At 40.0% G+C, this 14,866-nt stretch overlaps 1 protein-coding gene across 1 annotated transcript; it reads right to left on the bottom strand.

Annotated features, from left to right (window-relative positions):
* Positions 1–8,153: 8,153 nt before the first annotated feature.
* On the bottom strand, positions 8,154–13,430 carry LOC129780404 (uncharacterized). Its single transcript, XM_055788659.1, has one exon. It carries the CDS (start codon positions 13,428–13,430, stop codon positions 8,154–8,156), a length of 5,277 nt encoding a protein of 1,758 aa, XP_055644634.1.
* Positions 13,431–14,866: the final 1,436 nt, after the last annotated feature.

Here is a 14,866-nt window from a genome sequence, read left to right as displayed (position 1 = left end):
AGCCTCGGAGCGAAAAATGTTACATTGGACGTTTTGACTGCCCGCGTTTGCACATTGGACATATTACGTTGCACTATAAAAAATTGAAACTAACTAATAAACAACAATCCAAATATCAGCATTTCGTTCTAAAGACTGATTATTATTGTTATCACTCGTTGAATTGCACTGAAATCGATAACAACACCTGTAAGAAACAAATTCCAAAACGACCGAAGTACGACTGCGAGTTGTATTGACTGCTTTGTTACTTCGGACGTTTCGGCCGTCGGAGGAAAGTGGCGTCCGAAGTAACAGCCGGGTGCTTAAAATTCGAATCTGTACATTGGATATTTTTTGTATCGGCGACAAAAAGATGAAGAAGATAAATACGTGAACGATTGTTTTTTGTAATACATTCAATGATTGAAATCTAATAGCGTGCATCCATTAACTCGATTTGTTTACATTTGTTACATAGGACCTTTTCAAAAGTTACGCGAGAAATCTACACCTAGGCAGCGCTGCGGTGAAAGTGATGATGGTTTTAAATTTTGCAATGTGAGTTTATGGAAGGTTTGCAGTTCTTTTCATAAATTACTATGTTTTAGTCATAAATGATTATTTGATTGCGATGAATTTGGAAGAAAATTAAATTCTACGCAGGTTTATATATAACATGTTATTTTCTTACCTCTTTCAGTAGTGAAAACTGTATAAATGTTGGGTGGTTGAATCAAAAAAGGAAATTCGAGAGCACAATCGAAAACAAGTTGAAATATGCATGGTTCCTGCATGTGAGAACTACATTGACGACTTTACGCAAAGCTGAATCAGCTCATGCGACATCTACATTAGAGCTCAGAACCACAAAAGTGAGGGTGTTTGATTATTTTAAGCACTGAAAAGCGAGTTTCGGTGGCGATTATTCATTTAATTTCTATTTGGATTCATTTCAGCCATTGAATATCGTCAGTATATGGTAAGAAAATTGGAGTTTTGTATATTTATGATGGTTTCAACACGCGATTTGACCAAAGTCATAGATAATCTTCGAAAAATTTTAAGTTTGATAATGCATACCGGTTATTGATACTATGGATAATTGCGATGAAATAGATATCATATCAAATTGGCTGATATCATTGATTATGTAGGGGCCGATATGAGAAGGATTTGCAGTATTTTTAGCGCAAAACACCCTATTCATCGTTTACTTAGTTGAAAAAAATTAAAGTTACAATACTTATAACAAGCCATTCCTCGTAATATACATAGCACATTGTAAAATGATGATTTTCTAACCTTTTCAGCGTGTAAAGAATACTTGAAACCGGGAAATTTGAAGATAAATTCAGATTTTTCTAGAAAATTTGAACGAATTTCATACCAAAAAAACAAAACATCCTCATTTTACTCGCTGCCCCATCTGGTTGTAAATCCAACGTAAATTCGTCAATAACAAATGACGTATATTTTACTTCCGGGCTTTCCAAAGTAATTCTTACACGTAGAAAATTAAATTTCTTCCAAACTCATCGCAATCAAGCAATCTTTTGTGATTATAACATTGTAATTTAGGGAAAGAACTACAAACTTTCCATAAACTCACATTGCAAAATTTAAAACTATCATCATTTTCACCGCAGCGCCGCCTAGGTGTAAATTTGTACATTAGATCGCCAATTGCACATCGAATATGTACTGCATGTAATGAAGTAATACTTTTTTTAGAAAATTGTGGAAAATATCAAATCATAATGTAATTATAGAATAATTTGTATTATAACTATATGCTTTTGCGGAAATGTCGGGAAATTTATTTAAAAAAATGATCATGTAAAAGACAGAAACACGTGCTTAAAGTAACAAATATTATTGAGGAAAAATTTTCATTCAAAAATTACAATTTAAGGGGGTATTATAGTCTAGAAATCTGAAAAAATCGAATTTTTTTTTTACCATATTTCTGTAGTTTAGGCATTCAAGAATATACTCTAGAAAGGACTTATCGAAAATCCTATTATTTACCTAGTTAGAGCCATCTTAGTGATGTGGTATCTAACCTGTTACGGCCATCACAATGAACTTCAAACGCGTTTCTCTCGGAACTAGTTTTTTTCTAACTGGCGTACACGATATCTCAAGTTCTACTGAACCGATTTATGTCAAATTTATATGAAAATAATCTGCATACATCTCTCTATCGCATGAACCAATAAAAAATTATAACTTTTTAATTTTACTATTTTTAAAAAATCGGTAAACGCAAAAAAAAACGTTTTAAACAGCATTTTTGTTTTCAAACGGCCGCCATTTTGTTAAAACCCATGTTTTTGACTTGTCCGAGGTTCATGCCATAGCGACATCTTTACTGATTCAGAATCTGTTCGATTTTTTTGTTTCAGATAACCAGAAGGACTGGAATCGTGTACGCCATGGCACAACTTTTTTTTGAACACCCTCACTTCACCAGCATGTAACTATTCTAATTATGAATATTTTTTTTCCGTCCTATTTTTGTTTTATTGTTGAAAGATAGATAAACGAATAATGATATAATGGATAGTAAAAATATTCTTTGTTTTATTTTTACGGAGTTCGAAAAAACGTCCGAAATTCGTGTCTCTACACTAGAATACCCCCTTAAAACAACTTTCGGCCCTGTCATTCTGAAGACAAGTAATATACCCCACAAGCACGAATGTCACCACCAGGAATGTCAGGTGTTTTTCTTTCAAATGTCTTCACATGGTACGAAAAAATGTCCTCATATTGGAGGAAACTATAATTCATAACTTTGATATAGCTCATTCAATGTTCATTTTAATTCGTATTATTATATAGCGCATTTCATTAAACTTGCTTTAAAGTTATGAAGTTTATTTCAATAAATGTGAACAAAGAGTATAATGCGCAACTGGGAACAAAATTTTATGAGTTTAGAAATGATAATTGGCTTGATAAATCGTTCGTTGATTGAGTGAATATAAACCCAGTCCTTCCACAAAAAAAAAGGAACTGTGATAACACAATTTGTTTATTGCAGCTTTGAAGTTTCAGTTGTAACTCAAACCATATCCATAAAACTAATTATTAAGCGAGCGAAAGACACTGAGACAAAGCCCTACTTCTTTCAACGATTGTTTCGGCCAATAGTTATAATTTCATGGAAATAATATCTCTCAAAAACTCACGTACGCCGTCTCACTGTAATGTCTTCACATATTTCATAATGTCTTTAAAATGTCTTCAAAGTAAGTCAAATGTCTTCAAAATGAAGACATGCCTTCAAACCTGGCATCTTTGTCGTGGATTGAAACCACTTGAACTGCTATAAACGTTTGGAAAAGTTGAATGCAAACTTGCTACAAATGATATATTATAGCAGAGGGCATTTTTGGCTTCAATTCACGAAACTTAGTTAGATTTACAACCAGATGGCGCAGTGAGCGCAGTGATGATTTGGTTTGAAATTCGTTAGCATTTTTTGGAAAAATCAAAATTTTTCTTCAAATTTCCGGTTTCAAATATTTCTTCTACGCTGAAAATCACCATTTTACATGGTTTCATTCAGAACAGATAAAGAATTATTTGATTTAAGTGTTGTGATTAATATTTTCAAATACTGCAGCTCCCTCTCGTATCGGCCAAACGCATTTGACGAATCTACGCAAAGCTGCATCAACTCAGGCGACACCTACATTAGATCTCAGAACCACAAAAGTGATGTTCGTATTTCTACGCGCTTAAAAACGAGATTCGGTCGTGATTATTTTTATTAATTTCTATTGAAATTCATTTTAACCATTGAACATCGTTAGTAAACGGTGAGAAATGTAGAAATGGCGAATAGTTCTCGTATCGGCCGAACGGAATCTCTTGCATAATCAATGATATCAACCAACTTAATATGATATCGATTGCATTGCCATTATCCTGAAGAATGTCCAGAAGAAGGCGTGGTACACAAATTACGTAACGCTAAAAATGCGGTTTTTAGCACCCTCCCCCTCTCTATATAACAATAGGTAACGATAGACAAGCCCTCCCCCTTAAGTTACATTACGCTAATCTGTATACAAAGTCAAAGTTATTAGCTTTTTTTCATCAAAGAAATTTCTTCCGACTTACACTGTGATCACGCGTATTCTAGAGCTTGCCATTCCAGAATACATTCAAGGCGTGTTATGCGGCATAAAAATTTCAACTAAATACTACTAATAAAAATGACGCAAGTAACACCTACGTGAGAAGACAAAAGTTCCACTGGGAACGTTAGTACCATCCGAGAAGAAGAAGACGTAACCAAACTACATTCTCGATATAATGAAAACCTGGACCAAAATTCAATAAATTGTTAGTAGCAAGACTAAACGATAAAACTTGAATGGAGCACGAATTAATTGGATAACAACCTGAACTTCAATCTAAAAACATTCCTATCAACGTTTAACCTTTTGAGTCAGGCTCTCGTCAAATCTTTGGGAGTATGGAGTGGAATCATCAAATATCATCTTCAATATCATTCCTAGTTCATCCCTCCGTTGATTCTGACAACTGATAAATGCATATTATCGTCAAATCGAGAATAATTCATAATATGCATCTAAACACATTGTTGGCGTTGTGGAGGAAAACGAGTGACTAGTAAAATCGAGAAAAACATACCCATTTTAATTGAGGGGCTTAGAATGCAAGGGGTGTAAGTGATCGATTGTCATCGATTTCTCTTCATCAACTCTTTCTTTACTTAACACTCCCATACTCGCGCATTGGTCTGTCAGACCGAGAAATCAATAATTCGTTCATTTCTCAGAAAATATCAACACTACGACGTTGCGATTCTCTCTAGCTTCGTTATTCGTCGTTCGTCATCGTTTAGCGTATCGCATGTGTTGGTACAAAGGGGACGTGTGTCACTCTTTTAACACTTTCGGTCTGACACTCCGACGCGAGTATAGAAGTAACTTTTTTGGACAAGTGCCTTTTTTCATATTCTAGAATATTGTTGAATGAAATGTATAAATTAATGTTAGTGGCGTGGAATTCTTATTACATATAATGCATAAAATCATTACCGGACTTTTCTTATTTGATTTCAGTCCCTTTTGTAACTGGATTGAACGGATCCATATATTAACTGTTCGTAGATATATTCGTCGTTAGATTCATACGTTCAAAGGCAAAATATAAATGTTTGACTTTCGTATAGTTATTCGCTAAATATAATGGTCATACATATACACACTTGTGAAAGAATTTCACTTGTGGAATAATTGTAAACAGTTAACTATAAACTAATCGGTGGCTTATGGTAGTTTTTAACAGTTATATTTTCAGGGATATTTTATTTATAATGGACAATATCGATAAGAAAACAAGAAAAATAAAAGGAAGTTCCTAGGAATCCTTTTATATCATCTTTTTATGCCCCATCTAAAAAAGGCATTAATTCTTAGTTTACCAAGAAAACAGAGACAAAGAATATTAGAAATATGCAATTTATTAGAATCTTTATCATCTGGTAATTATCTAGAAGTTCGTTATACATCCTTCTCTTCGATAAAAGACTCGAAAAACACGCAACAACTTCATGAAATGTAAAAAATATGTTTGTTTCGAGCATGCAGTTATGCTATGTTCTGATTCTTACTCCAATAAAACCACAATCGATTAATACTTTTTTATGTTTTTTTATAGCTCTATACACCATGAATTATATTCAGTTGCTTACTTTCAATTAACAAGAGTGAAAAATTCGAATTTCGTTATTTGTGTTGGAGTATCAAAAATTACTCTATTTTGAGGAGGCTGAATTAGATTGACTATTAAAACATAATGAAGACGAAGAAAACATATTTTTTGGAGTTTTTTCATTCAATCATACCCTCGTCTTCAAAAAAATGCCAATAAAGCCTGAAAAATACATAATGGCAACATTACAGAGAAGTTCAATTTTCGGTCTGTGACACCGTGCGCGAGTATACGTGTTATGATTTTGCACGCGAGTACAGGAGGGTTAATAACTCAACTGCAAAAAAGATCCAATTTAAGTTTGCTATATAATCCGGTAGATGAGGCTCTGAACTATCTTCCACATTGTCAAATACAGCTGGGAATGTATTTGCAGCTAAGCTATGACCAAAAGAGAGAGACGATGTAGAGAAATCGATCAAATCACTTACACCCCTTTCATTCTAAGCCCCTCAATTGTCAAATTGTTAACTTTTTTACTATATACACATGTCTTAAAAAAAACTGTTAAAAAAAGCTGTGTAAATTTCCTGTCTAATGGTAAATAACACATCATATGTCGCAATAACGATTTTTAGTAATATACGTTTGAAAACTCTTAGTGAATCGTTACATTCGTAGAGTTACCCCCCTATATGAGGGGCTTAGAATGAAAGGGGTGTAAGTGATTTGATCGATTTCTCTACATCGACTTTCTCTTTTGGTCATAGCTTAGCTGCAAATACATTTCCCAGCTGTATTTAACAATGCGGAAGATAGGTCAGAACCTCATCTACGGTGTCTATAGCAAACTCAAATTGGAACGTTTTTGCAGTTGAGTTATTAACTGAAGAAAAAGTTGATGAAGAGAAATCGATCAAGTCACTTACACCCCTTGCATTCTAAGCCCTTCATATAGAAATCAAAGACAAAGTCCTATGTCAAAAATTTCGCTGGAAAAAAAGGGAGAAAGTTTTCCTAACAACAACTATTTCACGATTTTTTTGAAAAAATTACAACTAATATTTATTTTTCCAGAAATTTTGAAAAACATGTTTTCGAGAAAAAATAATTTTAATTTTCAAAATATTCATTTTTCAAAAATATTGCTTGATCCTTTTTGATGAAAACATAAATAATTTCCTACATTTCATTCATTTTCAACATTTTGTAGATCTTACAGTTTTTAAAGGAAGATTTTTCGAAAAAAAGATTTAAAAAACTCTAAATTTCAAAAAAGTTCTTATATAAAATCTATCGGACCTACAAAATTTTAGTCGAAGAATGAAATGTAGGAAATTATTCATGTTTCCATTAAAATACATCAAGCAAATTTTTGAAAAAAAATCATTGAAAAAAGACTATTTTAAAAATTGAAATTCATTTTTCTAGAACACTAGAAAAAAAACACTTTTAAATTCTGAAAAAATAGATATGAATAGCCCATACAATTTCCAACAAGTCACCTATACATAGGAAAATGGGCACATTCACATGGAAATTTTTTTTCGAACAACAACGTGTTTTTCTTATGTAGTTATAATATATTCAAATAGTTTTAAAATGTATTGCTTGATGGTGGCTCTTTATCCATTTAAGCCTAATTAAATAAATAAAGGAAAAAAACGTGTTTTTCTTTGAAAAACTACTATTAATGTTTTATTCGTAACATATTTATGTATAAATTATCGCGATTCACATGCTCTGCTAACTTTTTCCTATTTAGAAACATGTCAAAAATATGTCAAACGCGAGAATTTACCACACAATAATGGGCCTGATCACGAACATTGTTGTGACCTCCGAAAAATAGTGGTCTTTCCAATTCCCGACGCGTATTAGATTCCCGGGGTGATTAAATCGCGCTCTCCCTTTATTTGTTGCGTGGACTTTGATATAAAGCAGCTCCAAAGCTTCTTTCTATTGGAGCTTAATTATTGCACGCGATCACACTAATTATAGTACAACATTTAAAACTTTATTACTCGTTACATTTACACAAACTCTTTATTAGACGATTAGCACTACATTTATACTACTAAAAACTATGTCTTATTCTACTATTCAAAATGATGGCCGGCCGTGCGTCAATTGTTAGTTGGACATTCAAATACTGAGAGACGGTATCATGGATGCCGCGCCTTTTTATATTGTAACAATGTTACGACAGTAGAGTAATTTCGTACTGCTCGAAATGATCGGCACCTATCGGAAAATAGTGCAGTCGTGTATTCGCTACAGTGGAGCTTTTCGACTACGACTACCGTGAAGCTTTTTAGACTACCTACTACATTACTGCTATGACTACTATAGTCTTTTTCGTATCATACATAGCCGGCCACCTAAATTTGACAGCTCAAATTTACAAAAACAAAAGGCATGACATGCACGGAGCAACAATTTCACCGAGGAATGCAATTTTTGATCAAAATTACTAACTAATCTTCTCCCTTTTTAGCTATTTGTGTTCCTAGAGTGTCGTTCGGTTCGTTGTCATAAGGAAGTGGAAAAAATCGCGAAATAGGACGCTTGTAGGTTCCACTGGCAGTTCTCAATGTCGCGACTCGTACCACTCCGTCTGCTCCGGGATGAATTTGTTCGATGCGTGCAAGTGGCCAAGAAACGAACGATTTTCCGTCTTCCTGGACTAGGACCGTTTGTCCGACTCGGATATCCATCGAAAGTGAGGATTTCTCCCGCTGGTGGTTCAATTCGGTCAGATATTCCCTCCTCCATCGGTCCCAGTGTTGTTGGATGAGTTTCTGCAGCTGCTGATAGTGATTGAGTCGGTTGGTTGGTACGTGGGTGTAGTCCGGATCCGGCAGGCTGATAAGCGGCGACCCGATGAGAAAGTGCCCGGGAGTGAGGACATCCAGCTCTGTTGGATCGCTTGATAGGGACGTCAGAGGTCGGCTGTTCATATTCGCTTCAATCTGGGCCAGCACAGTCGCATATTCTTCAAAGGAAAGCTGGGTGTTGCCGAGTGTTTTCACCAGAGATGTCTTCGCAGATTTTACAGCAGCCTCCCATAGGCCACCAAAGGACGGTGCTCTCGGCGGTATAAAGTGCCACTGGATCCGATGTTTGCTGCATTCGCTGACAATTGCTTCCCGGGTGCGTTTATTTTTGAAGAGACGGTACAGTTCGGCGAGTGTGTTGTTTGCCCCTTGGAAATTCGTACCGTTGTCCGAGTGAATCTCAGTTGGCATTCCGTGATGAGCGATGAAGCGACGTAGAGCTGCGATGAAGGCTTCCGTGGACAGATCACAGACCAGTTCGAGATGTACAGCCTTGGATGCAAAGCAGACGAACACGGCGATGTATGCCTTTCGTGGTGCTGCTCGTCGGTGCGCTGGTTTCGTGTACACGGGTCCACAGTAGAAGGCTCTGCAAGGTGCTGTACGAGGCTGCGGTAGTTGACCAACGGGTTGCGTGACAGGGACAGGGTTTTGGCGGAAGCATTGCGGACACTTGCGACACACAATATTGACGATGGCTTTACCGTTCACCGGCCAGAATTCTTGCCTCATCGTGGCTAAAGTCATGCGAGGACCAGAGTGCATGCAGAGTTCGTGATAGTGTTTGGTGATAAGGCGTGTGAGTGGGTGTATTTTAGGTAGGATCATAGGGTGCTTGGTCTGATAGTTCTCTGAAGAGTGTTCAAGTCTGCCACCGAGTCGGATGATACCTTTTTCGTCGAGGAATGGACCAAGTAACCTCAACGATGATTTGTTGGAAACGGATCGAGTTTTAACGAGCTCCTTAAACTCTCCAGTGAACATCTCCTGCTGTGCAATCTTCGTAAGCGTTTCTTTGGCGTGCTCTAGCTCCCCGACTGATGCGAGTTGGTGAGGATAGGGGTTAGGTTTGCGACGACAACGATTCAGAAAACGAAGAACTAAAGCGATGATCCGAACCAAACGCCAGAAGGATGAGTACCGGTAAAATAGGAAAGAATGCTCCTGTGGTTGATGTATCACAAGTACCGTTTTTCGCCGTTCTAGTAGATCTTCCGGTGGAGTACCAGTTATGTGTTTAGGCCCATATTCATCCGATTTCGCTAGCCAGGAAGGACCGTGTCGCCAGATGGTGTTTGATACGAATTCCTGGGGAAGCATTCCGCGAGAAACGTGGTCCGCCGGGTTTTCTGTTCCCTTCACGTGATTCCAGCTATGGCCGTGAGTTAGCTGTTGAATTTCAGACGTTCGGTTCCCAACAAACGTTTGCCAAGTATTGGGTGGTGCCTGTATCCAGTGGAGTGTGACCGTTGAGTCCGACCAGAACCAGCAAGGAATACCCTCCATCCGCAGCGCTGCTGAAACCTTGGCGTATAGTTTCGCCCCCAAAAGTGCAGCACAGAGCTCGAGCCGCGGCAGACTAAGCCGTTTGAGAGGGGCAACCCGTGATTTTGCCGCGACGAGCTCGGTTTTAATTTGACCTTCCTTGCCGGTTGAACGTGTGTAAAGGCAGGCACCATACCCAACTTCGGACGCATCGGTGAAGATGTGAAATTGTGTGGAGATCGAATCGGCCAGAAAGACGAACCGAGGAACCTTGTAGCCTTTCAGAAGGGTCAATTGGGCCGCGAATTCCTCCCATTTCCGGGCGATATCGTCAGATATAGGATCATCCCAGTCAAAAGTTGACAGCCAAAGTTGTTGCATCTTTATCTTGGCCCATGCCACAACCGGTGAGACCAATCCGAGTGGGTCGTAGAGTTTCGCAATTGCCGAGAAAATTTTGCGTTTTGTCCAAATGCCTTCGTTCGTAGATGGTTGTACTTCGATGCAAAGCTGGTCTGATCCGGTTTCCCACCCCACTCCTAGCGTTTTAATTTTCTGGTCCGCTTCGAAGTGCAGCATTGTTTCTCCTCCAAGCGCTCCGATGGGTAAGTTCTCCAGGACTTCTGGACAATTGGAGCTCCATTTACGCAGCTTGAGGCCCCCTTCGGCCAGTAGTGATTGGACTTCCTTCTGCAGTTTTATGGCTTCTTCTACTGTGTTTGCTCCAGAGAGAAAGTCATCCATGTAAAAATCTTCTTGCACGGTCCGTGCTGCAAGTTCGTACTTCTGAGCGGAATCCAAAGCCAGTTGCTTCAGCACACGTGTGGCGAGAAATGACGATGGGGACAAGCCGTACGTGACGGTTAGCAGCTCGTACACCTGAATTGGTTCTGATGGATCACATCGCCACAGGATTCGTTGAAGGGGAATGTCGTCGACGTGGATTAAGATTTGCCGGTACATTTTCGTGACATCAGCGACCAAAGCGATAAGATGTTTCCGGAAGCGGAGCATCAGATCCAAGAGTTCATCCTGAATCGTAGGGCCGGTGAGTAGAGCTTCGTTCAGCGAATGATTTGTGGACGTTTTCGCCGATCCATCGAAGACTACCCGTACCTTTGTGGTGGAACTAGATTCCTTAAATACCGGGTGGTGGGGAAGGTAGCAGACCGTTTTATCTTTATCCAAGCGAGAATCGTCTGCTTCACCGATGTATTTCATGTGGCCCAGCTTGATGTACTCCTTCATGAAATCCACGTACTGCGATCGTAGGTTTGGGTCTCGTTCCAATCGTTTCTCTGTCTGAAGAAATCGTCGCAGAGCCGTCTGCTTCGATTCGCCAACCATGCTGCTGAAGTTCATGCGTTTGGGATATCGCACGATATATCTGCCGGTGTCATCGCGTGTGAATGTGTTCACGAAGTGCGTCTCGCAGTCCTCCTCTTCCTGTGACCGTGGCGTTTTGATCGTCAACTCTTCAACCGTCCAGAATTTTTCGATTGCCTTGTCCAGAGATTCTACCTTGGCAACGTGACAGCTGACCCGTGTTGATTCATCCATGCGTTTTGCTTCGCCGGCTGCCACCCATCCGAACACCGTATTGACAAATACTGGAAGCGTATCGTCGACCTTGCGAATTTGCAACCGGCCACCATCGCGTACATGGAAATCGTAAAAGTACTGTGCACCCAATACCAAATCGATCGGACCAGAGATGTTGAATTCAGGATCGGCTAGAACCATATCGGGTGGAATTTTCCGTTGCGTTTGTGGAAGCGAGACAGATGGCTGGTCGTCGGTGACCTGCCCCAGAACCAGAAAGTCCAATGACGTCGAGAAATTCTGCACCCGAGAAGAAACTGTGGTGGAAACTTCGAAAGCCGTGCGGCTTCGTGATCGTCCTATTCCAGTTATTTCCACCTTCCTATCCCGCCGTGATAATTGAAGCAGCTTGCAGAGATTTTCCGACATCAGGTTGACTTGGGAACCAGAATCCAAAAGTGCCCTTGCGTGGTGGGCCCTTCCCCATACGTCCTTCACGTTTAGCAAAACCGTGAGTAGAAATGAGTGTGACCTTGGCTGCCCCATCGCCATGTTGGTTGAAACTGATGCTACCGAACTAGAAACCAATTGACCAGAGTTCGAAGCGCCGCCGGAAATTGATGGAGCAGAAGTGTTACCGTTGTCATTCGCTGGAGTGGGGATAGGAGCAGAACTAGATCCAGAACCAGGGAAACCAGGATGCAGCAACGAATGGTGTTTTTTGGAGCACGTTTTGCATCGGAATTTAGATGGACAATCTCTCGCTAAATGATTCCGACCCAGGCAGTTGCTGCAGAGCCGCTTGGAGTTTGTAAGCTGCAGCCGTTTATCCACCGGAAGACTAGCGAAAGTTGGGCACCGAGTAATCCAATGCTTCTCACTGCAGGCGAAGCAGCTTGGGAGCGAGTTCTCAGTCGCCGAGTTAACTGAAACTTTAGTTGGACGGAATTTGCTACCACTGGATGACGACGAAGACGTGGAGAACATCTGCTGATCGACAGAGACAGCATCCAGCACCCGAGTTTGCCTTTTGAGGAATTCGACCAATGAAGCGTACGACGGTTCTCTATCCGGTGTGACATTTTCCTCCCAACGCTTCTGAATGACCTCGTCCAGCTTCGAGACCATTAGATGCACCAGCATCGCTCCCCATACATTCGTCTTCTCCCCTAGTTGATCCAGGATCTTCGTGTTACGTTCGAAACAGTCGATGAGTTCATGCAGGCCAGTCGCTGATTCCCTCCTGATTCTAGGATATTCGAACAAGGCGTTCAAATGACGTTTCTTGAGGAGGTATTTATTGGAGAACCGATCAACCAGACTATCCCAAGCCACCCTGTAATTAGCCTCACTCATCGCATAAGAATCGATCATCTTCAAAGCATCGCCCTTCAGAGAAGCACGCAAATAATGGAACTTTTGTATGTCGGTTAGTTCCACCGAGGAGTCGATTAAAGCCACGTAAGTGTCGTGAAACGGAAGCCAATTTTGGAAATTGCCATCAAACTCTGGTAGGTTTATTTGAGGAAGTCGCACGGAAGCATGTACATGAGGGACGTTGTTTGTGTGTGTAGTCGCAGTATTTGGTGTCGCATGTTCTGTAGTTAATTTTCTCGCCAACCCTGCCCTTACCTCGAAATATTTATCCTCGAAATCGGCCCTCGACTGCTGGTAATCCAGTAAGCTTTCTTCGTTGTCCTCCATGCCTTCGATATCGCTCTGGAGATCCTCGAACTCCTGATATTTTTGATCGAGCTTCTCCAAACGAATCTTGACCGCTTGTTCATCGAATTCTTGTGTTGTTTTCAGGAAGTGGTCCATCCGTTCCACGAAGTTGATGACGCAGTCCCTGCTGCGTATCAAGGCCTTGTACTTCCTCGACGTTGACATGCTGCTGGCACCGGATAGAATTCACGAATAACAAGCAAGAACTGTGAAGCAAAGAAACCAGCAGAGTACCTCCCAGAAGAGAATATTGTTCGTTGGACAGGAACTCACCTGGTGAGCCTGTCAAATAGGCCTTGTATTAAATTAAAAAAGTTGTCTCTGCTTTTCCCTTCGTCGTCTGGTGTCCAAATTTGAATTTTGCACTCCCCAGTCAGCCCAGAAGCTCTCAAACACTCGATATCGTCTAACGTCCACCAAGCTGTATTAGAAGTGTCCTTACGAGTCCTCCATTAGTCCAATTAACGCGTAAGAACCGTTTCAGTATCCGGCCACCAAGAACTCCGTCGAAGTAGATTGAAATGAAGGACCAAGAAAACGACCAGGTAGAGATGAAAGCGGAATGTAAATAGTTGGACAGGTCCTCACCTTGAAGGCCTGTCTAATGAGCCTTGTATTATATTTCAATCTCTCCTTAATCCTGATTCCAAAATCCGTGATCGCAGCGCCCAGTGAATTCACATTGATCGTGATGGCGCCTCGTGATTGTGTAACGAGTGAAAATGGCGCCAATTCAATTGTCCAAAGACCCAATGGCGTCTCTGCGTCGGTACGTTTCCAAAGAACCACTATCCTGGTCACGGCACCAATGTTGTGACCTCCGAAAAATAGTGGTCTTTCCAATTCCCGACGCGTATTAGATTCCCGGGGTGATTAAATCGCGCTCTCCCTTTATTTGTTGCGTGGACTTTGATATAAAGCAGCTCCAAAGCTTCTTTCTATTGGAGCTTAATTATTGCACGCGATCACACTAATTATAGTACAACATTTAAAACTTTATTACTCGTTACATTTACACAAACTCTTTATTAGACGATTAGCACTACATTTATACTACTAAAAACTATGTCTTATTCTACTATTCAAAATGATGGCCGGCCGTGCGTCAATTGTTAGTTGGACATTCAAATACTGAGAGACGGTATCATGGATGCCGCGCCTTTTTATATTGTAACAATGTTACGACAGTAGAGTAATTTCGTACTGCTCGAAATGATCGGCACCTATCGGAAAATAGTGCAGTCGTGTATTCGCTACAGTGGAGCTTTTCGACTACGACTACCGTGAAGCTTTTTAGACTACCTACTACATTACTGCTATGACTACTATAGTCTTTTTCGTATCATACAAACATCACTGTCACAAACGCTTTCACGTCACTTACACTTCACTTAATCTTTTTGTGTCTATCATCATTGGCACGTGTAAAAATAAACTCCGTGAAGTGAAAGAGTTCATTCCCGTTTATAAGAGACATGTCAGCTGCATAGTTTCGGGCGTTTAAACGTTATGTCGGTTGCATAATTTCGGACGTTTGAACGTTATGTAGGTAAAATTAATAAGTGTATGAGATAATATTCCATTCAATTGAACGTATGTTT

This window comes from Toxorhynchites rutilus, chromosome 1 (genome assembly GCF_029784135.1).
Source record: "Toxorhynchites rutilus septentrionalis strain SRP chromosome 1, ASM2978413v1, whole genome shotgun sequence".
In the NCBI taxonomy this organism is placed as follows: Eukaryota; Metazoa; Arthropoda; class Insecta; order Diptera; family Culicidae; genus Toxorhynchites; species Toxorhynchites rutilus.
This window is presented reverse-complemented; position numbering and strand designations above follow the sequence as displayed.

Excerpts from the sequence above, each read along its gene's own strand:
- LOC129780404 (XM_055788659.1), bottom strand. The coding sequence starts at position 13,430 with ATGTCAACGTCGAGGAAGTACAAGGCCTTGATACGCAGCAGGGACTGC.